The sequence below is a fragment of the Poecilia formosa genome, unplaced genomic scaffold (genome assembly GCF_000485575.1).
Source record: "Poecilia formosa unplaced genomic scaffold, Poecilia_formosa-5.1.2 Scaffold34, whole genome shotgun sequence".
NCBI lineage: Eukaryota > Metazoa > Chordata > Actinopteri > Cyprinodontiformes > Poeciliidae > Poecilia > Poecilia formosa.
In genome coordinates, this window is record NW_006799973.1 from 1,378,976 (window position 1) to 1,406,807 (window position 27,832).

At 38.7% G+C, this 27,832-nt stretch overlaps 3 protein-coding genes across 3 annotated transcripts; all 3 read right to left on the reverse strand.

Moving 5' to 3' along the window:
- Positions 1-2,297: 2,297 nt before the first annotated feature.
- Positions 2,298-7,382, reverse strand: LOC103136709 (early activation antigen CD69-like). The gene is made up of 7 exons (XM_007550079.2): positions 7,141-7,382; positions 6,917-7,015; positions 4,725-4,829; positions 4,383-4,493; positions 3,477-3,628; positions 3,267-3,364; positions 2,298-2,652 (listed from the first exon to the last, which is right to left on the reverse strand). The coding sequence occupies exons 1-7, from the start codon at positions 7,226-7,228 to the stop codon at positions 2,526-2,528; spliced, it is 780 nt and encodes a 259-aa protein (XP_007550141.1). The 5' UTR covers positions 7,229-7,382; the 3' UTR covers positions 2,298-2,525.
- A 600-nt stretch (positions 7,383-7,982) lies between these two features.
- Positions 7,983-11,673, reverse strand: LOC103136711 (gamma-aminobutyric acid receptor-associated protein-like 1). Its single transcript, XM_007550081.2, has 5 exons — positions 11,495-11,673; positions 9,310-9,399; positions 9,088-9,166; positions 8,788-8,906; positions 7,983-8,482 (listed from the first exon to the last, which is right to left on the reverse strand). The coding sequence occupies exons 2-5, from the start codon at positions 9,397-9,399 to the stop codon at positions 8,417-8,419; spliced, it is 354 nt and encodes a 117-aa protein (XP_007550143.1). The 5' UTR covers positions 11,495-11,673; the 3' UTR covers positions 7,983-8,416.
- Positions 11,674-13,066: 1,393 nt separating this feature from the next.
- On the reverse strand, positions 13,067-27,127 carry arhgef5 (Rho guanine nucleotide exchange factor (GEF) 5). Its single transcript, XM_007550082.2, has 15 exons — positions 26,435-27,127; positions 23,130-25,963; positions 21,934-21,979; positions 21,670-21,716; positions 19,916-20,289; positions 18,219-18,379; positions 17,890-18,042; positions 17,673-17,802; positions 17,504-17,578; positions 17,318-17,410; positions 15,952-16,094; positions 15,621-15,764; positions 15,461-15,531; positions 14,138-14,242; positions 13,067-13,614 (listed from the first exon to the last, which is right to left on the reverse strand). The coding sequence occupies exons 2-15, from the start codon at positions 25,882-25,884 to the stop codon at positions 13,472-13,474; spliced, it is 4,440 nt and encodes a 1,479-aa protein (XP_007550144.1). The 5' UTR covers positions 25,885-25,963; positions 26,435-27,127; the 3' UTR covers positions 13,067-13,471.
- Positions 27,128-27,832: the final 705 nt, after the last annotated feature.

Below are 27,832 nucleotides of genomic sequence, written 5' to 3' on the forward strand. Positions count from 1 at the left end.
TGTCTGGCATTTGATTGCTGCCACGTCGTGTTCTTTGCTTGTAGAAACCAAAACCCTCAGTTGTTTGTGGTTTCAAACTAACTGACAAAAAAATGCATAAGAAGTCAAGTTTAAGAGTTGGGCCTTGATGAGAAACCCTACATGTGGCAGAAAAACAGCATCCCAAGACTGAAACATGCAGGGCCGTGCAGAGACCACTAAAGGGGCAGGTGCTCAAAACAACGAAGGGCACAAATAACCGCCTTCTAGGTCAGACTATTAAACAAAACCACACAGCATTCAGAGTTTAATAAACAATGATAAATTACAAAATTGTGAGATATACAGTCTAAGCTAAGGAAAATATCTATATAGAGCATACAGCTATGCATATGAAAGATATTTTATTAGTAATTTCTTTCTGCAGGTCTAATTTGTTCTCGGAAAGTATTGCAATATTCAAACCTGCAATTGTGCAAGATATGTAAATCAGAGCTAGACCACCAGACATATTTTATCTTTACAGAATTACACTATTAAAAATATAAACAAGGGCACAATGCAACATTTTAGTGTGCTGTAATCTATAAAAAAAGAGCTGCCTGTTTGCTACTGCAGTGGTGATGAAGAGGCCTGTCAGTGTCTGTTGTATTTCATTACCTCTCTGCTTAAACCGCTACTCCGTGCTGAAGCAAAAACAATACAACGTTCAACGTTTTCCGTTATCTGACAAGTAGTAAGTCTACGCCACTTTATTCACCAAAAACGTTTTTTTAATTCACCAAAAACTGTTCTGTAATCTGGAACGTTCGCCACGTTGAGCTCTGCAGTTAGCCGCCTTATCTCACTGTGAGAAAGGCAATTGCATTGTGCGTCATGGACAAAAGGTCAAAGGTAACAAGGTGACCGGAGGGTTTATTATTATTAAAAAAATTTATTATTAAATAACCCCAACAAAAAAAAACAAATAATTTTAGTACATGTTATTATGTGTCAGAAGAGGGCTTAGGAAATAATAATACAAAAAAATAAAAATAAAAATGAACCAAAAGGACACTTGGGGGCAAGGAGCAAAAGGGGCAGGTGCTCAAGCCACCCTAGCCCTCCCCCTCTGCACGTGCCTGCAAACATGGTAGTGGTAGCATCATTCTGTGGGTGTGTGCTATTCTTCAGGAACATGGTAGAGACATGTTGAAGTTGAAGGTGGATTGAGCCAAACAGAGGAAAATACTAGAGGGAATCGAAAAACACGCAGAGTGGAGTGGTTTGAATCAAGGCGTGTCCAGTTATATACAATCTGGTAATGTGATCTACTCACAAATGTTGTTTTGACTTTTTTTCTTTCATTTCCTCCTCGATTATATTTGGAGACCCGACAAAGTTTATGTGGCTGAGTTTCATTGTTCTCATTGGTTTTTTCCACCTGTAAGTACTTATTCTTTGCATCTTGACAGGTTATTAAAAGACTGTCTTCTTTTCACTTATTGGTTTCCTCTTGGCCCTTTGGACCGGCTAGATGACCAGGTCCCATTCCTGCAATCCAGGGTCTGCTTACATCTTGTTGTGCAAAAATAGGTCAGGTTTGCCTCTGAATAACGACGAGTAAGGAAATTATAACAAAGTTAGTCATTTAGAACAAACTTACATAGCTGGGGAACCACTGATCTGGTAAAAACCAGCCCCTTGTTCCACACTTCACTTCATCCAGCTTATAGCCCATGAACATACAGAGCCATGTTTAGCTACCATGTCATCCAGTGAACTTTGTGTCTTGTTGTAGGTTGGTTGATGAAGGACGCAAATGCCGAGAGGCAGAAGCAGCTTGTTGGTGAAGAATGTTTTAATGAAAAAAAATAAGAAAACAACACAAAAACACAGGGAGCCAGAGCCAAAACAAAAATAGGAATCCAACTGGAGGAACAAGCAAGGAGTGTGAGCAGGAGAAAGGTTTAAATATTACGAAAAAAGACCTGGGTTGATTAGCTAACGGGTTGATATGACACTGGAAGGACCAGGAAATGAATCTAATTAAATATCACAAAGAATAAAACTAAGAGCAAACTAAGAGTAAAACATGGCAAAACTGATCAGATGAAAATAACTGCACTAACAGAAGAAACAAATATGGATGAATGAAAATAAGAAATCAGTGCAGAAAAATAACAGAAGCAAAAAGTGCAAATAAAACGGAATCTGACATTTTGTTGGAAGAGAATTTTTCCTGGGCTTCTACATGAGCAGATCAAGCTTTATTCAATCTCAGTGTAATATGTTCAAGATTAACGATTCTATGAAGGCTTCACAGCAGTATGTAATTGTTTTTTTTTTTTTTTTCTAGACGTAAACCCAGCAAATAGATTTTTAAAAGCTAAACCACTGATTTACACAATGCAGCAGTAAGTAGAATTTGATGGCATACATTTAATTTAGTCCACAAATGTAATATATTTTTTTATCTAAGAAGCTTGGATATGATTGGAGTGTAACATGAGAACAAGCTGTTGCTTGTGTTGCTATGGAGACGATTGTTGATGAGACAGTTTCCATCAGAACTGCAGCTGACAGATGAAGTAGGTGGTGGACTGACAGGAAGCTCTGTCCCAGTTCTTCTCAGCCGGGCCGTCACTGTTCAGATAGGCACAGTCTCCACTGTGTCCAGCTTCAGTCCAGTAGCTGCAAACGTCACAACAATTAATGTTAACGATTCAAGAAAAGGTAAAAAATACGAAGGTTATTTTTAGAAAAGTGAAGTAATCTCTTTTGTGGCTCCTTTTACAGAGAAGATAAAAAAAACAAAACAGCCAACGTTGAGTTTTTTCCTATGGTGTTAAAGCTTATGTTTACTGTTTATTTATGTTGCAATTTTTATAAAATTTTATAAAAATAGAGAAATTTACTGCTTTTTGTGAACAAAAAAAAATTAAGTCCTGCCCTCTATTAGCAGACAGTGTGTGTGTTGGGATGAACGGCGCAAAAATTACTTTGAGATACTTTGTCAGTGTGGAGATTATTACTTTTGCTGTGATTTCATGGTCTTGTTTTATTTATTTATTTATTTATTTTTCAAACTTAATAGTTAATTGATCAGTTGGTGCTGAAAATTTATTTCTCTATGAACAGTGATTGAGTGCCCCCACCTGGTCAAATAATTATGAGCTAAATTGATCAGTATATGACTCCTCATATCAACCATAGTAAAAACAGAAATCAACAGAAATAACATAATAAAATTAAAGCAATATTTAGCGATCGGTTGCTAAATAAATAATCTATTTCTCATGAATCACCTCTGCTGCAGCTTTCTTCTGTTGACCCAGTTCCATGTGGAGTTTTCATGTCTCAGTCCAATCCAATATTTCAGATCCCCTTTCTTTGACAGGAAGTTCTAGAGCAAAAGGAGAGACAAGGGCTCAGATTTGCACAAAATGCACAGTGTAAAAATAATTATAACGTAACAAACTGCTCGCAGTAACAGTGACCATCGTCACAATGCAAACCTGGACATTCTGGCTGGAAACGATAGCCAGAGATCCTCCACTGGAGCTGCAGTTCTTCTGACTCTCTGACCAGGTCAGTCTGGTGGTGGACAGGAAGAAACAGGATTTGCCAAAGGTGAGCCAGCCGCTGGCGCACTGCCGGCAGGGAAGTCCTAAAAAAAAATGAGACAGATGAGTTAAAGCAAAAAGCATGAAAGAGAAAACTGTCTATTAAGACAAATGTGTAGATAGGTTTGAAAATGTCTTTGTGCTTTCATGATGTAATTTAGCATATTTATTGATGTTATTAATATATGTTTAACTTGTGCTATTGTCCAAAATATTAGAGTTGTTTGACATTTCTTAAGCTTTTAAGGTTCTGATCTTCGTTTGGGTCAGTTCACTCTATTGAAATGTGACAGATTATAATCTTTGATCAGGACTAAATAACTCTGAGCATACTCTTGGCAGACAGGATGTATTGGAGACACATAACAAGAGACTGTAAGAAAGTTATAGAAAATTACTTTAAATCAGATTGTCAAAAAAGGTTTGAAATGATCCATAGCTACAAAATGTCCCATGGCAGACGGCTCCCCCAGTACTGCAAACTACAAAACATGGTGAAACTACTAGCGCGCAAACAAGAAAGATCTTCAACAACCTTGTTCCCAAATTACCAGTTGAATAAAAATAACTTTAAATGACTTCAAAATATTGTTCATCTGCTATTGATAATGTTCAAGGTTTGAAACTTTGTCACACTTGTCCCCTTTTCTTATTTGTCAAAGCACATGCTCACAATTTGAACTTCTGAACAAGACCACTTTGGACAAAGGCAAGGCAAAAATAAAATAAAATAACTGACAAAGTATCAGATGTTTTTCTTTGCTTATAGAGGGTTTTATTTAGCACCTTTACACTTACTGTTGAAATGATTGTTTGGATAGTAGCTCTGACAGTCCTCCAAGCTGCATGTTGGACTTTGTTGGTCTCCGGATCTGCCGTTTCCTGGGCAGACAGTGGATCCAGCTCGGACTACAAAACAGAGCACAGTGGGAGGAGACATGAGGGTAAGAACAGCAACCTCAGGCTGCAGCTCTGCAGCTAACAGCGGTCTGCTGCAATCTGTTGCTACAAAAAACTGGATCACCCTAAAGCACGTTACAATGTCACTGTCTGCACAAATATAATGCCCTACTTTACATCTAAGTCACCCTGAGGTGTGTGTTTTAGTTGCAGTGATGCATGGCGGCGGCGCGTACTCACGTTTCACACCGAGGACAAAAACCAGAATGAGAAGGATGAAGCAGATTATTGTGAGGATTAAACACAGCACCCGGTACAGTCCTGGTTTTCCTTCATCCTGTTTGCCTGAAGAGGAAACCCAAATGTCAGTGAGCTCTTACAAAGACCACCGTCAGAGTGGAAAAAAACCCTTCACCCATTACCTTCCTCTCCCTCCAGCTCCACGGACAATTTTGCTTCATCTGGTTTCTCATTTTTATCCTCAACATAGCTGCGAAAAAATTTGATGTACATGGAGAAAACTGTCCTCCGACTATATATCAGACACGTTGTTTACTCTTTTCTGCTCTGGTTTCCTGCTCTGCTGACGCAAGCGTGCCTCTGCTGGAGTTTAAAGAGACCCCTCTCCCACCGCAGCACCATGGCAACTCCCAGTAAATCCTTAATTATTCACATTGCACAGAGCTTGTCCTTGAATGCCCCCAAGCTTTTTATGTGTCTTCCTCTTTAAGAATGAGAACGTGTTTGTGTGTGTGAGAGAGACAGACAGTGAGCAAGAACAAAATCCAAACATGTCACAACAAAGACTTACTTCTCCAAATCAAATCTCCAAATCTCCAAATCAAGAGATAGGATTTCATTACAGATCATATTAGATCTGTGTTTGAGTCACACTTATCATAACGAGTTCTTCCCAATGACATCTGTGAAGGAAAAGTGATAAGAACAACTTTGTGTTCAAAGTTTTGTATGCAGAATTTGGAGAACAGCTCAGGATTCTTTTGTTTTAGTTCTGCATTGCTTATTATGCCACTTTGCAGCCAAAGGCACTGAGTCACCCATCCAAATCCCTCACTACAGGAGTTTCAATCACTTCCAAAGCCACTGGTGTATAACATGCAACACATGGGTGTGCAGATTGCTTCTACAAAGAGTTGTGACAGAATGGGTCGCTCTCTGGAGCTCAGTCCAGTGTGGTGCCACGATACAATGCCACTTGTGGAATAAGTCCAGTCCTGAAATTTCCTCAGGCTCAGAGATACATCGACTCTGATCTTCTAAAGCTTTGTGCACAAAATCAGGTGCAAACTTGATCAAATGTGCAAACCTGATCCAGAAACAATACGCATAAAGGGTTACATCAGCAAAATGTGGACAATAAATTAATGAGTTTGTCTTCATGAATATGCAAAACAAATGCTGATCATCAGAAACTGCAAAGTATTGGAAGGAGGATATTAAAATGTACTGACTTACCGCCTCAACGTGATTTATTAAATCAGAACCAGATTGCGGGTGCTGTTTTTGTGTCTATATTCAGCACATATAAAAAGCAGGTGTAAACTGGCAGGTAAAAATCGCTAACTGTACGGAGGAGGCGGCATAGATACAATGACAGAAGGCATTATGCTGTTTATTTTATTTATTTATTTATTTTTATTCATATACTTTATATACTGAGGCAAATGGTAAGTGTTAAGAACATAACTATTATGCAACTTTTATGACTTCAGTGAAACCTGAAGTCATAAAATGTGAAGTCTGAGAAATTTCCTTTCTTCCTCATTTTGACAGCATTTATGTGAAGGTGTTGCTCATCAGACTAAACCAAATACTTTACATTTCAAGTGTAAGGAATCCAAGCTGTCACTAAAACTGCTGCATTTTGCAAAAAAAAAAGCAACACCCTAGTCTTCAAGAAAACTTCTTAGCTCCTGACTGCCCACCTAGTAATTTTTGATACACTAAACTGATCTCTGATTAATCTAGATTCTTAAAAATAAAGTAGTAAAAAAGTAATTTTGAGAATTTTGATCATTTTTTGCGGTGCTTAGAGTACATTAATATTGATTTAAGGCTAAGATGCAAATCTAACAGTTCAGTTTCATTAGACAAATACAACATGTGGATAAATGAAACGGCTTTTTTGCAGCAGTGTGAAACCACAAGCTAGACACAAATGAACAAATGTAACCAAACTGTAGTACTACCTGTGGCTAGTACTACATTCTGCTCAGAATGTAAATAATACAGACATATATTAAATAACAAAAAACTAAAGTGTTGAGGAAAATGCATCACAAAGGGGTGACATAGACTGAGAAACATGTTGAAACATGAGGAGTTCTGTTGCTTCAGCAGACATTTAGCTCAAAGGATAAACTCATTTGTCCTGTTAGTTTTATCTGTGCATTTGTTATATAAATGCATACCTGTTCTTGATTTGACTGTCGGATGAAAGGCTTCTGCTTCTACGTAGACATCCTCCGATGGACTTTGCAGTTCTTCGTAATGGTCTGGTTCTGCTTCCTCTAAAGACAAGAATACAGACAAATCTGGAGCTCATGTGCATATTCTTGCCATGCAATTAATGTAAACACCTGAGCACCAAAGTAATTAGCTTACTTTGAGTGAATTCATAGCAGATATTGCTCACCTTCAGTTACCACCTTCAGCATCGGCTCACCTGCTCCCTCCTCTTCGTTGCTTTTTGGGCTCTCTTTGGGGATATCCTGCATCTCCATGGCAGCCTCAGGTCTGATCCCCTAACTTTCGATTTACTCAGAACGTCTATGGGTCAGTTCACAATGAAGGTTATGTAACTTTCTCAAGATGCAGAAACAAACAGCTGATACCAAGCTGCGAATATCTAGATGTCAAAATCAGTTTAAAGAGAAAGAAAGAAATAGTTCCCTATGTCCAGTCAAACATGTGGTTCATTTGACTGAAGACTAATCACTTCCCCTTCAAAGATTTCTTTTTACATTTTTTTTTTATTGCGCCCTTCCCCTAAACCACATATAAAAAAAAAAAAACTCGGACAAATAGCTTTAGGGGTTGGAACTTGCCTCATCTCTAAGTTCCTTTGAAGCCCAATGTAACTTCAAGTGTCAGTCAGACAGCAGACTTTAACATATTTCTACTAGTTTATAAATTGCTAAACAGCTAAGCATCGAAATACATCAAAGACCTGCTGTTGTTGTAGCAACCATTGAGAGCCCTCAGGTCTTCTGGTTCTGGTTCTGGTCTGCATCCCCAGAATCAAACATGGAGAAGCAACTTCCAAAAAACTGAAAAGCAGCTGAAACACAGAGCTCCTTTAAATAAAGGATGTCTCTTCCTTCCACTTCAATATCCACATATAAACTCCAGAGAATATCCACTGAAATTTATGAGTAATGACCAACACTGACAACGAGATAAAATGTGGAAGGATAACTGCTGCATGAGAGGTTCAGCAAGGCGCTGCACCGGATTTGATAAAGACACAAAGCGGCATGAAGTTTTGAATTTTCTTTATTTTATGCAAAGGAAATTCTGATAATTTACAAAACACAAGAACAACACTATTTGCATTAAATACAGGTGACTGAGAAAGATAATGAGAGTTGTCTCAACATGTTACCTTCCCTTCATAATGCTTTCACTCTTCTAAAACCCTCCCATCCCACCATGAAATAAATCCACATCACTTTAAAAGTGTTTTTAAATGCATCATGCTCAGCTTGAAATACTATCAAAAGGTACAGCCAAATCCAGAGACCCTTTCTTGTCCTTTCATAAAGTCCTTCTTCCACCTTTAATTGCAGTTACTTGTCAAAGCGAATATATAGAAGGGGCGCAAAGCGCAAACATTTGTCAACGTTTGCTCCAGTCCCAGTTTGTCTACTCTCATTGTCCCTCTGAGTCCTTTTCCAGCCTTTCGTTTTGCCTCAGGCGCCGTACACGCTCTCGTTGCTGTACGTCATGTAAAGAAACAGGTCCTCCTCATGGTGCTCCTGAAAAACAAGCACATAATGATGCACTATTAGCATGAAAATGGAAAAACCGGGAGCCAAACAAGCCGAGTCCATTTCTAGTTGGATTAAAAAAATATACCACAATAAGAAAACATATTTTGCTCTTCCAGACGTCTTCTTTGTCCCATTTAAATGTTTCAGATCACCAAACCTCATTTTGAAAGCATGATTTCATTTAGAAGGGGAAAGAAAAAACATTATCAAAATCCCTGCCTGAAAAATAGTCACCTTGCATGTCACAAGGAGAACGATCACATGAAACCTAGTTTTAGTTTGAGTGTTACCTCATACACAGTTGAAAGTGGACAGCTGGATGGAGGGAGGGAGTTGTTGACAAAGAAGAAGAGTGCATCCTCTGGTCTCAAAGACATACGCTGACGAATCAGAAAGCACAACTGGCCCACTAAAAAGAAAAAGAAAAAAGAAAAAAAGAGGAAGGAGACGAAGAAGACGGTCAGGAAAGTCTGCAAACGTTCGTTTCGTATAAAGTGAGAGGAAGTGAAAGAAACCCCAACTGCCAGTAACGATGAAGTCAGCAATGTGGTTTAATTCATGTAAGTTTGTGATCTGTCTCCTGCTCTCACCTGTTAAATCCGACGGCACCAGGTACTTCTTCTTGTCGAGCTCAGGAGCGCGTGACCTCGACGCCCTCTCCACAATGATCTGGAAATTAATGGGACGCAAATTGGAAAAGCAACTCGCTGTGTTTACCTCGTCAATAATAATTAAAATGAAAATGATAACAACTGACATCAACAGTTCAATCAAGGCTGACACTGTAAAGGGTGATCATCAGTTTTACTCACCGGTATCTTGTCAGGATGTTTGGCTCGAACTCGCTCTCCCTCTGCTCTCCTCACCTCCAGCGGTATGGAGCGCTGATATTGACTGCCCATCTAAAAAAAAAAAAAAAAAAGCACAGGAACAAATGAAGTTCACAACAACAGTTTTATTTACTGAGCAGGAAGTTAGAAACTCTTGACTTCAGTGAGGAAAACTGCCAAAGTCATTATGAAAGCTGTCAAGCTTTCTGGAGTGGTCACAGCAGATGCAACATTACACAAACTACTGCAAATGGATATCCTGCAATTACTCATTTTAACATGAAATAAGTTCATAACTTTATTGGAAAGCTGTGGCTTGATCGCTGCTACGTAATATTTAATGCAGTATTAATAAAGAAGATAACACTTTTATAAAACATATTTTCATAACACACTCAGTTCAGTTCATGGCTGCATGCATCGTGTGTAGCTTTTTATTCAAACTGCATTTTGTTTTAAATGACAGGCTTTAAAATTTTGTAATAGAGCATAGCTCATATTTCTCATCAAGGAAACGATGTAATGATAAAAATTAAAACCATATCAAACATTTAGATCTTTTAAGCTGAATTGAAAATACAAAGATGAAAGAAATGTTAATGTTAGTAAAGGTTAACCAATCAGATGTTGGGTCCTATTTGACGAGCCATAGTAACGTTTTTAGTAACTTTACAATGCACAACAGTGCAAATTATTATGGAACTAGTTATTTAATTAATGCTCTCATTAACAGACATATTTAAGTTTATAAATTAAATATAAGTATTTTCTGTACCTGATATATATATATATATATATATATATATATTTGCAAAATAAAAATTATTGTGATTTAATCAAATCTAATATTTAGATCTGTTTATTCCAAACAATATCTTTAATGGCTGCCTCAAAGCCTTTTTGAAATAAACAGCAGTGCTATCATTCTTCTAGGTTTTACTCCACAGCCGCGCATTAAAACAGAGGCTCAGTTCAAAAATGTTGCCTCTGCAGTGGGAAGCTTCGTACCCACAAGGGGGCGTTCCGTACCTATTTGACAACTAAAGCAATTTTCTAATACATCTTTAATCCAAATAAGACCCCCAAGCAGGTTTTTCTTATTCTTGTTTAAATCAAGGTTACAAAATCTGTTAAAGTTCTTAGATAATATAAAACAGTCAAATTAAGCTGATGGTGAAATCATCAGCATTTTTGTGAAAACTTATGTCCATTATTCAAGTAAGCAACGAAAAAATATACTGAAATGCTATGGTCAATTACAACCATCAAACCTCTATGTTGTCAATTCGTCCCTTCTCATTTCCATTTCGTGCCCATTTAGACCAACTTTATTTAAAGTTGTAAAGAAGTTGAGATAAATAGTTATGTAAATGCTTCAGTTTTATATAGAATTTGCATACAATTTATATTATTTTCTGAAAACTTTGCATAAGACCCTAGTTCGATTTATTTTGGTTCTAAAAATCTAATTTTGACAAGTTGTCTTAACTCTAAGCAACCTACTGTGTGTAAATATTACTTACTGGAATCACCCAGCATTGCCTTACATCGGACTGCAACAAGACTATATAAATTTAAATTGTTTTGTTGTCGAAACGGGAACGAAACGAACTGATGAACGGTCAAACGAAATGAGCAAAACTGCAAACGTACGTGAACAACACAATATTTAAAGATCCAGATTTGCAGAATGGATGGGCAAAATGCCAATGCATATGCAGGAAACAGTGGCAAGTGGTGTAAAAGGGGCGAAGTGACAAATTAAGTCAAGGCACAGTTTCCAGTATTTACGCAGATTGGGGATATAAACGTGTATATGTCCTCAGCTATTACTCACTTCATAAGTGGGCTCTTATAATTGGGGTCCAAGATGTAGTGGGGAAGATGAAACTAGATTTTTGTGTTTCTGATATGATCCGTGAAGTGACGCCACGTCACTCTTGACAACAACAATGAGATCAGATTGCTCGCTTTCTTCATGAAAATGGCTTACAGCACAACCCCAGGCAAACATACTACTGTATATAAATATTTATCACCAAATATAAGACAGTTGGAGGTTAAATCTTACGACAAATTCTTGCTGTAGTTGGTAAATTATGAAGTTTAAGGTGCTAGCTAGTAACAACCGTGGCTAATAATTTCACCAACCTTACTGTTTACATACCTTTTGGAAACGACCAAAAAACAAGAATCGCTCAAATCAGTTTAAACACAGGTATACTCCTGGGTCGTAAAGTCCCTCAAAACAAGCACTGTGATGACTTAAAGCCTCAAAGCTGTCATTGCGTACAAGTCAGAACCTGCCTTCAAAGATGTCGACTGCTCTACTTTATTCTGCTGAACATAAACAACAAATACGTGAGTACCCGCCCCTTAAAATAAAATCAGCCAATCACAGATGAGATATTTCATTGACACCAAAAGATGTCCAATAGAAGGAAAGATGGAGGCGGATTGCTCTGCATTGATTGGTTGGATCTGGTTGCTAGTGTGGAGCAGCTTCAGCCCGTTTTCCCTAAGTGGCAGGAGGCAGATCCAGTAGGAAATCCTGGAAACCGAGCCAAGCCGAGCGAGGAACCAAGTTCACAGTCACGCCTAAGACAGACTACGTGCCTGGCGTGTACCATTTTTTTTTTTCGTTGTATGAACTGTTCACAATTTGTTCTGTACACAGAGCTCATCCAGTTACACTGGAATGCAAAAATCACTCTTTTTCACATTTGGTAAATTTACATACATTTTGTTGGGATTTTATATGATAGATGGAAAAAAGGCCTAATGTAAAATTAAAATGGCACATTGTACACCAAACTTCCTAAAAAGAAAAGTGAACAAACAGTGTCATGAAGACCCAGGAGGCACAGCAGACACATGGATGAAGCTGTGGAGAAGATTAGAGCAGGGTTAGATTTTTAACAAAGCTTCTAGCATTTACCAAAGCACTGACCACCCATTTACTTAGATCAGGAATTGAGAGGAAAAATCAATGAAGTCACCAAAAGGCAAAGGGGGAACTCTAAAGAAAATGTAGAGATACACAGCTATGGTGCGAAAGTCTGCTGGCACAGCACCTAGTCTGATGAAGAATGGAAAGAAGAAAGCTGTTTTTGAAAGAAAGCCATTCGAAACCCATGTAGAGAATAAAGCAAATATGTAGAAGAAGATGCTCTGCTCTGATGAAACCAAAATAATTTTGCGGGGGGCCCTAAAAAGAAAATGCTTTGTGTGGAGGAAAGCTATCACTACTCAACACGCTGCCAGGATCATGGTGAAGTGATGTTTTTCTTCAGCAGTGGCAGGAAAGTATGTAAAAGTAAGAAAGAAGATAGATGGGGCTTAATTAAGGGCAATTAGAAAACATGTAAAGAGGCTGGGAGATGTAAAACTGGAGCAAAGGCTGTGGTTCTCTAAAATGTGGACTTGGAGAGACGAATACAAATACTAACAAAACTTTTCTGATCTTTCTTTGATGAAAAAATTGAAAACCTTTAATAGTTTTGAAAAGCACTGTAACTCAGTCAATAAAAAAATAGTGAAAAATATTTTATAAATGGTGAAGACACACAACTCCAAATCAATGCATATCCAGAAGTCAGATGTTTCTTTATTTTGTGAATTCATTTTAATGTTTTGTTCAAGCTCTGTACATAGAAATGTTATTAAGAAGGCATACCTGTCTGCTGCCATGCATACATGGATTCTTTTTATTTTATTTTATTTTATTTTATTTTAAAAAACACTATTTTATTTATTTGGTCATCATATACAAACAATTAGTACCTTACCAAAATATTTCTCAAAGAAAGGAAGTAAAAAAAAAAAACCTTAAGATATCTGTGTACACTGAAATCCTCAATGTTAGCAAGGCAGTTTGTATATCAGGTAATCATTGAGAGTATAAATGGGGAATGACTCTCAGGCCTGTTTTTTTATCGTTATTCCACATAGTGAAATAAGTGGGGCCCAATTCTGCACTTAGCTGAATTTCTCCAACTTTTTCTTTAGCCAATGCCCTGTCATGCACGGATAACACAGACAAATGTCAAAATAGTTATGGTCCATTTTCAGTAGTAAAATGCACACAGCAGAGAAACTTCCTTTCAGGACATCCCTCAGCTCACTGCCACTCTTAGTGTTGTACTCAGACAGCAGCTTTAGCCTTTGTTAGTGTGAGAGCATCCGACAGGTTGCGCTTCTTGACTTTGTCGTTGCTTATGACTTGCAAATGGGAATTGGGCACCCATCCAAAATGCTGGTCCGACAGTCTAATCCCCTCTATCCAGTCTGCAGAGAAAAACAATCGAGTGTGAACAAATCTGCAAAATAATCTCAGTTTACAGCTCTGTGAAGAAGCCTTTGCTTGTTTATGAAACTCTTCTGTTGGGATTAAACACATTGTTTTTTAGAAGTTGACAAGGCCTCATTACTCATTACCAACCTGTGGCATCAAGAAGTCGCTTAAGTAAAAACCTGTCTGACAACTGTAAGTAGGCTAAAAGTTCTCCAAAAGCAACAGATCAAGCCTGACCTTGAGATACAAAACAACCTGCAACTGGAGAGGGAATAGAAAAGTCTAGAAAGATATTTGCTACATTTTTGGCTAAGATCCAAAGTAATTTTCTTAAATTAAATTTGCTTGAATTTCTGAGAAATTAAAATGTGGGGGAAAAAAACCCCAGAAGAAATCTGAAGTTGACCAAATACTTTTTCACGGCACTGTATGCACATATCTTTTCAATCCTAAGATATGGATCTGTCAGTAAACACTACAATTCATCAAAATGGGGAAAGAAAGCAATTGTCTTACTGTCTCCGCTGTCCTGGTGAACCAAAATGATGTCTGCTTTTTCTACAGACATCTCATCCGGCTGCTGAGCAACGTAAGCTCTGATGCACTGCATCTGTGATAAATCTGGATGAAGAGCAAAGAAATCATGTTAAATAATTTATTAATAATTGGGGACATGGTTACAATGAGTAACCATGTTTAATTAAAATTGGTCTGTTTTAGGTTTTTCTTGTTTTTGTATTTGCGTTTTATGACCTCATACATAAAGTGAAAGCAGCTGAATCTACACCCTAACATATCCAGTTTTACTTAACCAACAGATTACTTTAATTATCAGGAGAGCTTACACAAACGATCAGGGGTTCTAACAGTTTTTTTCACTGTGATACCTAACAGGTAAAAGGTAAATGAAAATCTCCATTTGGGACACGAACACTATATTTCACAGTATTATTAGCATCTGGTCAATTTTGGAATTGCTCCATTGATTTATTTAATTTTAATTTTCTTTTCTTAGTTTAACCCACAGTGTGTGTAGAGTTGGGCAAAAGTGAATCCCAATTGTCACTCTGTATTTTTGCGACACTACACACAACATGGTTGGTTGTTAATGAACTCCCTTTGGGAAACGTGCAAATTACTGACACCAACACCCATGAAACATGGGTGTACCAGATCCGAATGAGCAACTGTTTATCCACTAGAGGGCAGCAAAATGCAATGTCAGTTATACTGACTGGAGAAAGAAAATTGATTTTTATTGGCATAATTCATGTTATTAAATAAGCATATACAGAGTCAAGTACTATTAGTTATTATTATTCTAAATTAAAGCAATTAATTAGTTGGATGTAAATATGTTTACTTGACGAAAATACCAGTGGCTCCTTTCGTGTTTGTCAGTAGATTTTATGCCTTTTACAATTTGCATCAGCCTGAAATGGGGGTTTCTTTACATCACATTATTAATTATTTACATTCTGATTAATATCGAATATTCTGAAATCACATTTGAAAATCCAAAATGTTTATTCAATTTTCAAATGTATTACTTCATACATCTCATTAAATTGTAATATGTGATCCAGTGAGGCTTGTTTGTCCAATTACAAGTTTTATATATTAACCTAAGAAATCAGTTACTGTGTTTTCATTGGCTGTCAGAGAAAAATCGTTGAAATTAGCAGAATAAAAGGCTTGAAAGTATTAATCTGTGTGTAATCAATATATAAAATCTGCTACCGTTAGTGGACTGAGTTTCTGGAATACATAAACTTTTAAAATCTATTGAGATGTACCTGTAATTGATGCATGAATGCAGTTTTTGTGGATAAAACTTACTTTCTGCAGTAGAAAAATCAACTGCAGGACAAGTCCTGGAGAGGGCAGATATCCAGCGTAGCTTATCGCTCCTGATTGGGAAAACGTAGCGAGTAATGCATAATTGATCAAACTCTAATGGTGTGGAAACCAAACAGATGTCCTCGGTGCAATCTCTTACTTTGTCTCAGTTCTTAGCAGCAGGGAATTCTGTGCCAAGTGTAAGCGGAAGCTGTTCTTCTGCAGGGTCAGGATTTTGACACGGAAGTCTTCGGTACGCAGATCCTCCACAGGACAGTGATCGATGACGGTAAACCTTCCCCCTCTGCGAAAGGCACGCAGCAAAAAAATAAATAAATAAATCACCCAGGTCAGGCAGTGGAAGAGAAAGGATGTGAAAAACTAAACAGATGATGAACACAGGCAGCAGATAGGAGGATAACAGGCTGCAGTTAGATGGCGATGGTGATCACATTTGATGACAACACAAAATGATCTGTTTGCTGACTCACTCTTTTTGTGTCGATACTAGCAGGTAGTCATTGAAGAGATGTAAGTAAATGGTTCTCTCCGTTTGCTTTAGAGAGAAATCCATCAGTTGAGTGATGGGACCTTCTTTCACCAGCCGCCGTTTTTGACTGATGAGAGGAAGAGTCTGAAACACAACCAGGAAATAAAGCTAATTAATATGTTCAATAACGGGGTCCTAATCTAAGTTAATCAGCTGTTATGTGAATTTGCAAAGTATTCATATTGTGTGGCTTGACGCTGTATACAAAATAAAACCTTTTTATGACAAATTGGACCAAGCAAGAAAAACATGTTCAACAACAACTGAATTTGTCTAGCAGAGGTAAGTAATCCTCTTTCTCATGTTAAGTTGCTAACTAGCAAATAAAGTCGAATTCCCAGAAAGAGTAATGCAGTTTTCAATTAATTTGCTACAAATGCATCCTGCACTCTATGACAAGACATTTTGTAGGGTAAACATAAATCATAAAAATTTTATCCAACACTATTCGTTTCTATATATTATTAAGTATTCATTCAGGGTTGAATTCCAATAACAACTTGTTTATTACAGTTTGTTGTTTTCAACAAATTCTAGCTAAATATCTTGATTCAAATTTAACCACCATTGTCATTTGTCGTCCCACCTGTCCAGCAGAGAATGGCGAGGTTCATTTGTTTGGTATTTGAAGGGGTGTGCATTAGACTGAGATGACACTGTCAAAAGCATGACATAACACCTGTCATGAACAAAAAGAAGTCTTTATGAATGTCTATGACTGTTGCGATGAAGTGTCATTCGATAAATAATGACACTTTTAATGCGAAGTTGCTCTAAAAGTTGAAAGTCCGTTAAAAATGCCAACTTTGCATTAAATTATCATAATTTACAAAATCATGCAAAGTTGGCATTTTTAATGGAATTTTAATGCAACTTTTAGAGCAACTTTGCATTAAAAGTGTCATTATTTACCAAATGACACTTCATGACAGCTGTCATAAACATTCATGAAGACTTTTTTATGTTCATGACAGGTGTTATGTCAGTCTTATGCACACCCCTTCAAATAAAGTGTTACCATTTGCTTTTTTGTTTGTTTGAAGGACTGAATCAAATTTGTAAAAGACAAGAGGTGTTGGAAGACTTTTGATTAATATGTCATTAGAATGTATCTCATTTAATAAATTGGTTGGAATTTAGCACATTTACCTCCACATATCTTAGCTGTTTAACATGCGTATTTTCAACCAGAGATACTACAATGTAAAAAGAGGCACCAAAACTCATGTGAAGACACTTCACCTTAAGCTTCTCACAGATCTGTGTATGGGTTAATAAATGTAAGGGCTGAGTGAATGGTTGCTCACCTTGCAATCCACAAATTCCACTTTGCCACTTAGCGATACCAAAGACTCAATGGTTTTCATTTCAGTGATGCTGTCGTTACTCTCTTGAATGATCTAAAACAGAAAGAAAAAAACAAGGACGTTCGCACTTTCACTTTCTAAAGTTAAACTGTGTAAAGATACTGTGAAGGTAGGGAGTTTCTGTACCCTTTCCAAATGTGTTAAAGCTTTAATGGTGTTTTCTGCCTCCACTGTTCCAGGGGTTGTTCTTTTTACAATATTCTACACAGGAAAAAGCACATGGATCAGGTAAAAAAAGAAAAAAGGTAAAACATTTGGATTAAATATACCAAATAATCACTGGTGTTTGGTTTACCTGGACCAGCAGCTTAATTCTGGTGATCCTTTGGAACGGAAGCACCAAGAAGGAACGGAGAGGAAGCCTCTGACAAACTTGACTCTTCTCCAAGTTGTCCACAATCCGCTTGAATTGAGGATTGTCATTCCTGAACGCAGCACAGAAAAAATATTGTTATTTAGATTTTATGGGATATCTATCTCAAAAAGAAGAAATGAAAAGCCAAACTTTTTACATGAGTCTTTGGTATGTGGCGTCCTGATACGACTGGTTGGTGAGGTAGGGCACATAAACCTTTCTGAAGCGTCGACATTGCTGAGCAATAATGTCACACACTGTAAACTGCAAAACATCGGATTCCACACGCTCTTCCAGCTTCGCTAAAAATCTGAAACGGATATTGCAAGGAAACAACTTTAACCTTTTTGCGCTCATAGTATTTTTCCTCACTAACAAACGGGGGTTACACAATCAATATTATGCACACCTCTTAGTTGAATGCACCATTTAACAAGCGTAGATGGACGTAAAATTTGATTGACAACATTGTTCAAAACATCCAACCTGTGGCTGATGACGCGAACTTCAGTCAGACGGGAGAACAGCCAGTTCTTGTCCTGAGTCGTCAGCAGCTTCCCTAGCTCTTTATTCTTGACAAAATGTAAAACAACAATGTCCAGACTTCTGCAGTAGGAGGCCTCGGAGGTCACCACTTCAAATCTCACCTTGCATGCAAAAATAAAATAAAACAGGGGGAAACATGGAACTGATTAAAAGAAGGAAATGATTGCTTATATTCATGTAGTTGAAATGACTAATCAACCTCCTTTTAACATGTACTGGTGAAAGCTGATGCAATCAAAGAAGTGCAACTCCAAGTAATGCAATGAGACCTTCTGGCCAGAGTCACAGTTAATAAAATAGTGGATCAGTTGAAGGGTTATTCTGCAATGTGGCAAGCCAGTATGATCTGTGTGAATTCAGGAGTTTGAGGTGTGGCGCAACAAGTATGAACAAGCACAAGGAAATGAATCCTAAAAAGAAAAGAAGCAGTCTCCAATTACCGCCAGAGCACAACAGCATATTAGAGTGGGAAAAATAGATAGATAAAGCAGCAGGGAGCAAAACAAATCAATCATATTACTATTAATGCATTTCAAGAACAATATTCTTTTTGAAAACATAATGTTGCTTTCATTTAAATTATGTGTATGTCTGGGTGAAAAGGCTAAGTTTGGACAGGACATAGAGAGGCATCAAAATAAATTACTTTTTTTTTTGCAGATGTTTCTTATTTTATTTGATTCAAAAGGTGAAATATAAATATTAAATTGGCCTTCTGCAACACTAGTTAATTTGCAATATTCCCTGTGACTGTGTAAGATACAACATGTAATGTACTTCTATGTGTACAAGTGACATATACACTTATATGTCTGGATTAGAAAATTGTCATTTTCATTGACTTTTTGTAATATTTTGCTACACTTCTTCATTAGCTATGATACACAGTCATCACATTTATCTGAAAAAAAAATGTACAGTTGAAATATACAACTGTGTGTATTGATAAGTTAGTGACTATTTGAATAGAATTACAAAAAATAGTCACCATTGTATTTTTATAAACAACAACAACAAAAGAAACAATAGTTTGAATTGTCGGAAAATAAGAATTTTGAGAATTCAGCTTACTATTTTGAAAGAGGTCATTCTAATAGCAAAAATAAAAGTTTAGTTTTTCTAGTCATAAAATCCAGCAGATCAGCTGAAGTGGGCGGGAGAGAAAAATAAGCTCTCTAAGTCAAAGTCCAATGATCAGGCGGTAATTTAATTGTTGAAAGGCAGCTGCTGTACGCGACAGAAAACTCACATTTTAAACATTTGTCTGGTTTGAATAATGAAAATGACTTGTGAGTCTCAAGAGTCTTTATGAAAATAGGAGAGAGGCTATTTGGAGTTTCCAGTCTCTTGAGTCAGCGGTTTCTAGTAAATTTCCCGAGATTGAAGAGCAGATTACTGTTTGCTACTACACAATTCTTGAACAAGTCGAGATAAAACGTTCACATGCTAAAGAGAATGAAGGGAGAATTAAAGATTATCAGAAACTATCTTCCTAAATGTTGTGAAGCATTTAGGGAGACCCGTTAGACTAAAACAGACTCAAGAGAATCAGAATTAAGAACTGTCATCTGCTCCATACAAACAGACATGAACCATCAAATGTGGACCGTGTTCCTGATGTGTGGTTAGATATTCACCTCCTGCAGCCGCCTCTGATCATCTGTGAGCTTCATCAGCTCGGGGTTGTGACAGACGTTGGGCAGATCCCGCCAAAGTAACGACGACTGCGTGAGCGAGACGGACAGACTCGGAGAGGAGGCCCTGCGTTCGCTCTGTGATCGGTCCGGAAGAGACAAGGTCGTGGCGCTGGAGTGACCACATACCGAGTAGGTCAGGGAATGAGGGTGTGGGCAAGCCGGTAAAGGAGGAAGGGGTCTGCGAGCGGGTGGAGGTGAAGGTAAGGGGGAGCGACTGTTTCCCTCGCCCACTGTGAGGGTGTCTGAGCGGGACTGACGCAGAATCTCAATGTTCTGAGACTCCTCGTTGTACTGCTGATAGAGCTGAGGACGATCTGAAGGAAAGAGAGGAGACAGACACAGATATGCTGAAATTTAGCAAATTTAAAGTAATCTTTAAGTTAACCAACATGATTCCTCTGACTTGAATTAGAAAACAGTGACAGTTATTGGACAAATGTCCTACTTTCTTCTCCCCACAAAACACCTTTATACACATAATTTAGTGGAGACGTTGGAAAGAGATAATTTGCTTTAGACTAGTCTATACACAGTTTTCCTACATTGCCTGCCTATATCCAAAGTTTACCGAATTCCAAAAAAGATCATTCAAATTGACATTTCCTGAGTTTTCACAACCAGAATAAAGGCTTTTGAAATCTCAAGTTGGAAGCATGTGTTTTTTTTTGTTTTTTTTGTTAAAAAAATGAAAATACTCCACAAGAAATAATGCTTGGAAAGGTTGAACCAGACTCCTGAGAATCTATGGAGAGTTAACAAATGGACTGTCCAACCTCAAAGAGTTGTAGCTCACAATAAAAGCATTTATAATAAAAATATAAAAAATAAACAAAAATCCACTGGAGATATGCAAAAAGATTATGGGTTACTATGAGAAGTGATGTAATTTTAGCAAAGGCTTTTGAGAAAGGTAGAAATCATTTACAACATGACTTTTAAACGAAAAAAAAAAAGAAACTCCTCAACATTATCTTTGTGTCTTTTGGGAGATGATTGTGTCATTTCCACTTAGATACAAACTTATCGGTTGAATAAAAAAAAATATTGAAAAATATTGAAATCTAAACCTACGAGATTTGGAAATACTCTAAGCCCAAACAGAAAGCGTTACAAAGTCAGAGAAGTCTTTTACTCTTACATATTGGAATGTAAAGTCACAGCCGCAGATGAACACTTGCAGAAACCTGCAGAGGCTTGCACAAACTCATTTATATACAGATCAAGCACAAACACATTCTCGCAAGAGCCATGTGAGCCAGTAGACGGCAAACTGCTTCCATGTCAGATTGCTTAAAACATCAGTTTATAAAGCTGTGTGACCTAAACAGTAAACTGACACACATTTGCCTTTGCTTGTGTATGTGAGTGAAAATTTCACGTTGACGTGAAGTGATTAAGTGATAAACACCCAGTGGGTTTGGATTTACACAGAAATGAGTCACGCTCTCTGAGAGGAAATGCATGACCATGTCATGGTTTCCGTCAATACGGCCAGATCTGATGTGATCTGCAGACCTGTCACGTCCCCTGCAATTTACTGATATCCTAAATTTACCGTATAAATGCTTGACTGACAGAAAGTAAACTGTGAAAGTAATTACAGACCACAGTGTTATTTTATACAATGTGCTAGACTTATATTAAAAGTGAATAATATGAGTAAACAAAATCGAAGCTAAAACTCAGATACTCACTGTAAAAACTTTTCCTATTCTTCTTTATGTTGGAGTTTAAAGCATTCCTGTAAGTGAATGGAAGTAAAAGAAAACATGTTAATCCAGCGCATTTATAAACACCTGCCTAAAACCTCAGTTATGACAAAACAAACTCAAGGCTTCAGAGATAATTCACGCTAGACTAAAATGATGAATAACTAAAACTGTTCAAGGACTAGTACATTGCTTATATTTTTTGACACAAATATATTTTAAGAATCATTTAAATGTTGCTAAACTCACCTTAGTTCTGCCTCTCCCCAGCTTTTGCTCTTAAAATCATTATCATCTAGAATAAGAAAATATACATTTGTGGTGGGATTATAAAATAGCATTTTAAATAATTTAAGACTGTTTCCAAAATCAAAATACATAAAACTTGTAATAAATATGAAAAAAAGTGAAAATAAATTAGATTAAATATAGATTTAGTTGTTTCTAGAGCTCATGCTTCTCTTGTGTCTGGAAGGATCACTGATGATTTCCCCCTTTTAAATCACACCTGTGGTTTTCCCCACCTCTTGTAATTTCCACTGAATGTAATTACAACTCCATGACATAGCTTCCTATTCCGAGAAGCACTCAAGCTCTGCGTAGTTCTGGATCTTTGACAGTGACAAGACGCAGATAACAGCTTCGAGATTATGATTGCCACAACAGGAAGCGAATGTCATTCAGACTAGAAAACAGAAGAAGCAGTAAGAAGATCAGGAGATGACAATGTGCGTAGAGTTGATTTGAAATTTGGATTAGGATTTGCGTTGTGGAAGCAATCACGCCTAAGAAGTGACAAGAAATAGGAGGTGATTCTGGAGCTTTCCGAAATGATTAATGGATTCGAGTAGATGTTTCTAGTTTTCCCCAGTCGGTATTCTGGTTTACCTGGGGAAGAAAATATTCTTGCTCTGCGATCTCTTCCAACACCTTCTTCTTCTTCTCCTTCCACGTCAACATGCTCTCTGTTTTGTCTCTCTTTGGCCTTACGGATTCCCATTTTTCGTAAACGAATTTGAGGACCGGAATCCTGAAAAGTGCAGGAGCTCTTCAAGGTCCCCTCTCTTATGTCCACTGTCTTGTCTCCTTGTCTTTCATCTACTCTTTGTCCATTTTCATCTGGCACCTCCTGGCTCTCACCTTCTCCAGGGAGAGTCAGGAGGTCAGATTCAGATTTATAAATAAGAATGGGACAGCTTCTAGGCTTGTAGAGAGTGTCACTCACACTTAGATACATATCCACCTCCTGTTCCCTGCCTGTTTCTTCAGCTGCTTCTCCTAACTCAGCTAAATCTGCCTTCCCAGCTTCTGTCCTTTGCTCCAAAATGTCATCTTCCTTCCCTATACTGTTAAACAGTGTGTCAGAGTGAGGGTGTGGGTGTGTGTTACAACATGCATAACTGTAAACTAGTCAGCATGCTTGTTGCTTTGGGTCTGCCTCATACCTTTAAAATCGAAGTCGTCGTCCTCCTCCTCTTCTTCCTCAAGATCTGGCTCTGATTGTTGATCATCTGTTGTCAGAGTCACAACAGGCAAGTTCACACTCTTGCTCTCAGCCTCTTCTTGATGCTCATCATTCACAGCCTGCTTGACATGCTGGTTTTCTTCTGCCCCCGAATTTGGTTCGTCCTCTGTCTGTTCACCAGAGTGGCCCAGGATCTCACGGACTACACTTGTGGCCCATTTAAGGTGAGGGGCATCGGAGCGCCGCTTGGTTCGCTCAGGATCCATCCATACCCCGCTCATTCGGATGCGAATGGCCTCCACCTCCTCTGGACTCATTGCTTCAGTGTCTAGCTCATTCAGGAAAGGTTGAATTTGTTCAAAGCTGCTGCAATGAGGAAGATCGCCACAAGATGTTTGATCCTCTTTCCTGTTATTCTTCTCTCTCCATTGTTCTAGGAGCCTTTCGGTCTTTGAGTCTTTTTTCTTTATCCCCATATCAGTGGGCAGTGGCCCCTGTCTCATTATTTCTTCAACTTCTTTGTCTTGAAGGTCCACAGGTGCTGCATAGCCATCTCCACTCGGGTCTCGTGAAGTGAGGCTCTCTCCCCTTGGCTGCTGATTCCTTCTGCTTGGTGTTGGGTGGTGCTGAGGTTTACGTGTATCCTCATCACTTCTCCGTTGATGACCTTCTTTATTTGTGTCATATGTTTCCATCCCTCCCTCGTCATCTTGTGACAGTGACACCTCATGAGTTTCTGACTGGGAAACAGTTTGCCCAACTGCACAGAAGATCGACTTATTTTCTCTCCCTTGCTGCTCTGCGTTAATCACTTCCTCATCCCCTGTTGCCGAGTCCTTTTCTCTTTTGTTTGAGTTTCTAGGTTCACTAAATTTCTCCCTCATCCTAAATCTCTGCTCCATCTCATGCCCATTATCTACCCCAATGGACAGAAACACATTGCTGGACTCGGAAGACAGCATCCTGTCTCTGTTTGAATTGCAGCTGTTGACACTCCCTCCTCTACTCCCAGAAGAGCTCCCACCTTCTTCCTCTGTGCCACTAGTGCTATTTAACAAGTTTTCTCCCTGAATATCCATCCTCCAGCTTCTCTCAGCTTCCTTCCTACCACTGTTGGGCAGCGGTTCCTTGTCTTCACTAAAACTGTCTCTCCAGACTTCCTCGTCCTCGTCTCCATCTACACTCAACCCCTCAGAGTCCTCGTTGCGTTCTCTTACTTCTCTACTCTGGGTCATGTTCCTCTCATCTGGATCCCCTCGTAATTGCCACACATCTCTTTCCCCTTCTTCCTGTGACTTTATTTCCCTTTCGTCTATTCTCCTCCCCTCTTTCTGCCTTGGTTGTGATGTGCCCCTCTGTGGTTCTAGCCACATCCGTGCCTTGTCTGAACCACAAGATACGCTTTCATTTCTGTCAAACCTCTCACCTCTTACAATTTGCCTTTGTCTTTTCTCACCTGTTTGCCCTGGATCTATTTGGGGTTCTTTTCCAACACTGCCCTCCCTTCTTTGTTCCCTGTCAGAATCTCTTATGTACCTCATGTCACTATGCCCCTTGCTTCTCCACTCTCCACTGACTTGGCCTCGTGGTGTTGCTCGAGGAGAAGAATCACTCAAGGATCTGTTGCTTACGCCTTCCCTTCCATCTTCCTGCCTTTTTTTCCCCTCTCTGTCTTGTCTCTGATTTCTATATTGATCATCCTCTCTCCTGCCATCACTTCTGATCGCTTGCCTTCTTTCATACTCTCTGTCTGCTGATCTCATTTCTGTTCTGAGATCTTTGTCCGTTGACCAGTCATCCTTTTCTCTCCTCTTATGTCTTTCTTCCCTATATCTCTCCTGGTTTCCACGTCGATCCCTTCCCCGCGCTCTTCTGCTCTGGTAGAACACCTCATTCCTGCTGAAAGGGGTCCTCTGCTCTATATCTTTGTCCCTCATTTTTTCCCTTCTCTCCAACTCTCTCGCATCAATATCTCCTTCATTCCTGGCATCTTTCCTTGCTGTTCTCTCCGTCCTTCCTGTGTACCTTTCTGTTTCTGGTCTCCTTTGTGGAGAACACCTTTCAGAATCCTTTGTATCCATCACAGCTCTGAACTGATCTCTTTTTCTACCTGCATCCCTATCTCTCCTAACCCATGAATCATCTACTTCTCCTTTCCTGTCTTGAAACTCAACTCCAGATACTTTATATCTTTCTCTCTTTTGTGTTCTGATATCTTCTAGTGGTCTTCTTCCATCTTCTGTTGCCCTCCTTTGGATCTCCTCTCTTTCTCCGTCTTGGCGCCTAGATCTTTCAATTTCCCAGTCCTCCATCTGTTCTCTTCTGGGTCCATCCCTCTGCCTCATTTCTCCTTCTGTCATCTTTCTTGTAATAGGATCTCTGTCTCCCTTTCTCTCTCTGGGAAACGTGTCACCTTTCTTTGTCCCTGTTTTTACATATTGCTCAGTCTCAGTCATCTCTACATTTGACGACGGCCTGCATTGTTTGTCTCTGCCATCGGCTTGCCTTCGTTCTCCATCTCTCCACTCTCTTTCTCCATCTCTGATGCGGGGAGGTCTGTCTCTGTCCATCGATCGCTCCAGGCCGACCACTTCTTCATCCCTCATTTTCTGAGTTTCGCTCTCCTTCTTCCTGTTTTGTTTTTGATTGTTGTCTCCTCGGTGGAAGATGCCCCTCATTCCTGACAGAGGACTTGGATCCCGAGAGACCTTTCCTCTTGGGAGAAGTTTGTCCATCGTTGTTTAGGTTAGAAAGTGTGTCACCGGTGTTAAAGATGGCCGTTTTTGGTCTCCATTGCAGCAAAATGAGAAGAGCCTAGAACAAGGTAGTAGTTGTCAGTTAAATTACAATTTGCATTAGTACTGCAGATTAAATACCTAAGTACAGGTCAAGTCAAGAACATGCATAAGTACTTCAAACCCTTAGAAATTGTTTCAGTCCACTGAAATGTTGCTTTAATTTGGTTGTTACTGTTTAAACATAAAACGCTGCATTCTAATTTTTCTTTAAATTTCTGCACCTCTACTTGAAGTTAAAAATCATTTGTCAATCAACTTAAACGAGAATGCGAGGAGTGAGAGGGAGGACAGCCTTTAACAGTTCAGTAAGAATGCAGCACAGACCTGCAAAAAATGCAGCATACCACAAGGAGCCTTTCAGAGAGCAGAGGCCCGTGACACATGGGCAAGGCATGTAGTCCTCAAACTAAAAATGAATTAGGTCTCCAATCGGGCTTCAAATTAGAGACATCTTACAGAAGTAAAGAAGCACCTTAGAGTAACTCACCTGAATGTGTGCCTAAGGGAGATGTGGTCTACCCCTTCTACTCCAGCTCAGCCAAAAAGCACTGGATTGCACAACATATTAGTTCCTTGTGCTGACATTATCCGGGTGACAGATCAAATGGCAAACTTGTTTTTCCAAATACGTCTGAACAACTATTTAGTCTCTTTTCTTGTTTCCTCCTCTCACTTGTTTTTACTCTTCTGAAAGGTTCATGTTTACGCCCGAATTCTCCTTGCTTTTTCCCTCTTGCTGCCTCTCTCTGTCTCTTCCCCCCACTTCTCCTCCTTCCTCAAATTCCCAAACAAGTCTCAACAGATTGACACTTATCTCTTCCCTCCTCTTTGTCTCTGTCCCGTCCTTACAGTTGCAGTGGCGTTCCGCAAGTTGGTCTTTCACAAGCAAAAATCCCTCTCAGCGTGTCCACTACTACTGTCCCCTGTGAGTGTGTATGGACCCCCACCTTCGGCAACAAAACAAAACAAGCCCAGAAAACTCTCCTCTCCTCTGCTCCACTTTTCTTCCACAGAACACAGGAAGTACATCTCCTTGGCGTGTCTCAGTGATTGGTAGAAATGAAGCGACCGGGTGTGTCTCTTCAACATGCATAGTCAAGGTAAGGGTTGTGATAACACAAGGAGGGCAGGGGGGAGGGGAGGAAGAAAGTGAAGAGTGAAAAAATACACACTGCCGAAAAACTTGTGGAAGACCGGAAGAGAAAAAGAAATAAATCCCTACTTTTTCTCCAGAGACTGAGCCTGTCGGAGAGAAAAGGAAACAAAACCACTTTTTAATTTTGCTTTGTGAAAAAATAACAGATGAAGCAATCACAGAGGAAGAAGGGAGGGGCAGCATGCGAGGGTGACAGTAAATGATTTGTGTAACAATGGCTGCTGTGATTATGCAGCCATGGAACTTAGATTTGAAGTGCATAACTGCATTAATGACAATATGACTAAAATGATTTGCTTCAATTTTGTTGCTGTCAGGTTTGGTTTTTCCACATAGTTCATGCAAAAACCTTGTGACCCCATTTTTTACCTGCTTTTTCACATTTCCAGCCACACAGCATGATGCTTTCACTCCTTTTGATATAGTCTGGCTCAGTTTTTTTAAGAACATAAAGTTTTGCATGTAGGCCTAAAACTACAGTTTTGATCTATCTGACTGGAAAACCTTCTTCCATGTGATTGCTATGGACACTTAATAATTTAACAATTTTGCTGGAGAATCTCTATGCTTTCTTGCCAAAAGCTTGATGTTTGTTCACTGCTGTTTTCAAAACAAATACTGAATTTTGAAGCCCTCGCAGATTTAGCAGCAACAATTTTTTAAACAGGGCTGGATCCACATACTGTACATCTCATATATATATATATATATATATATATATATATATAT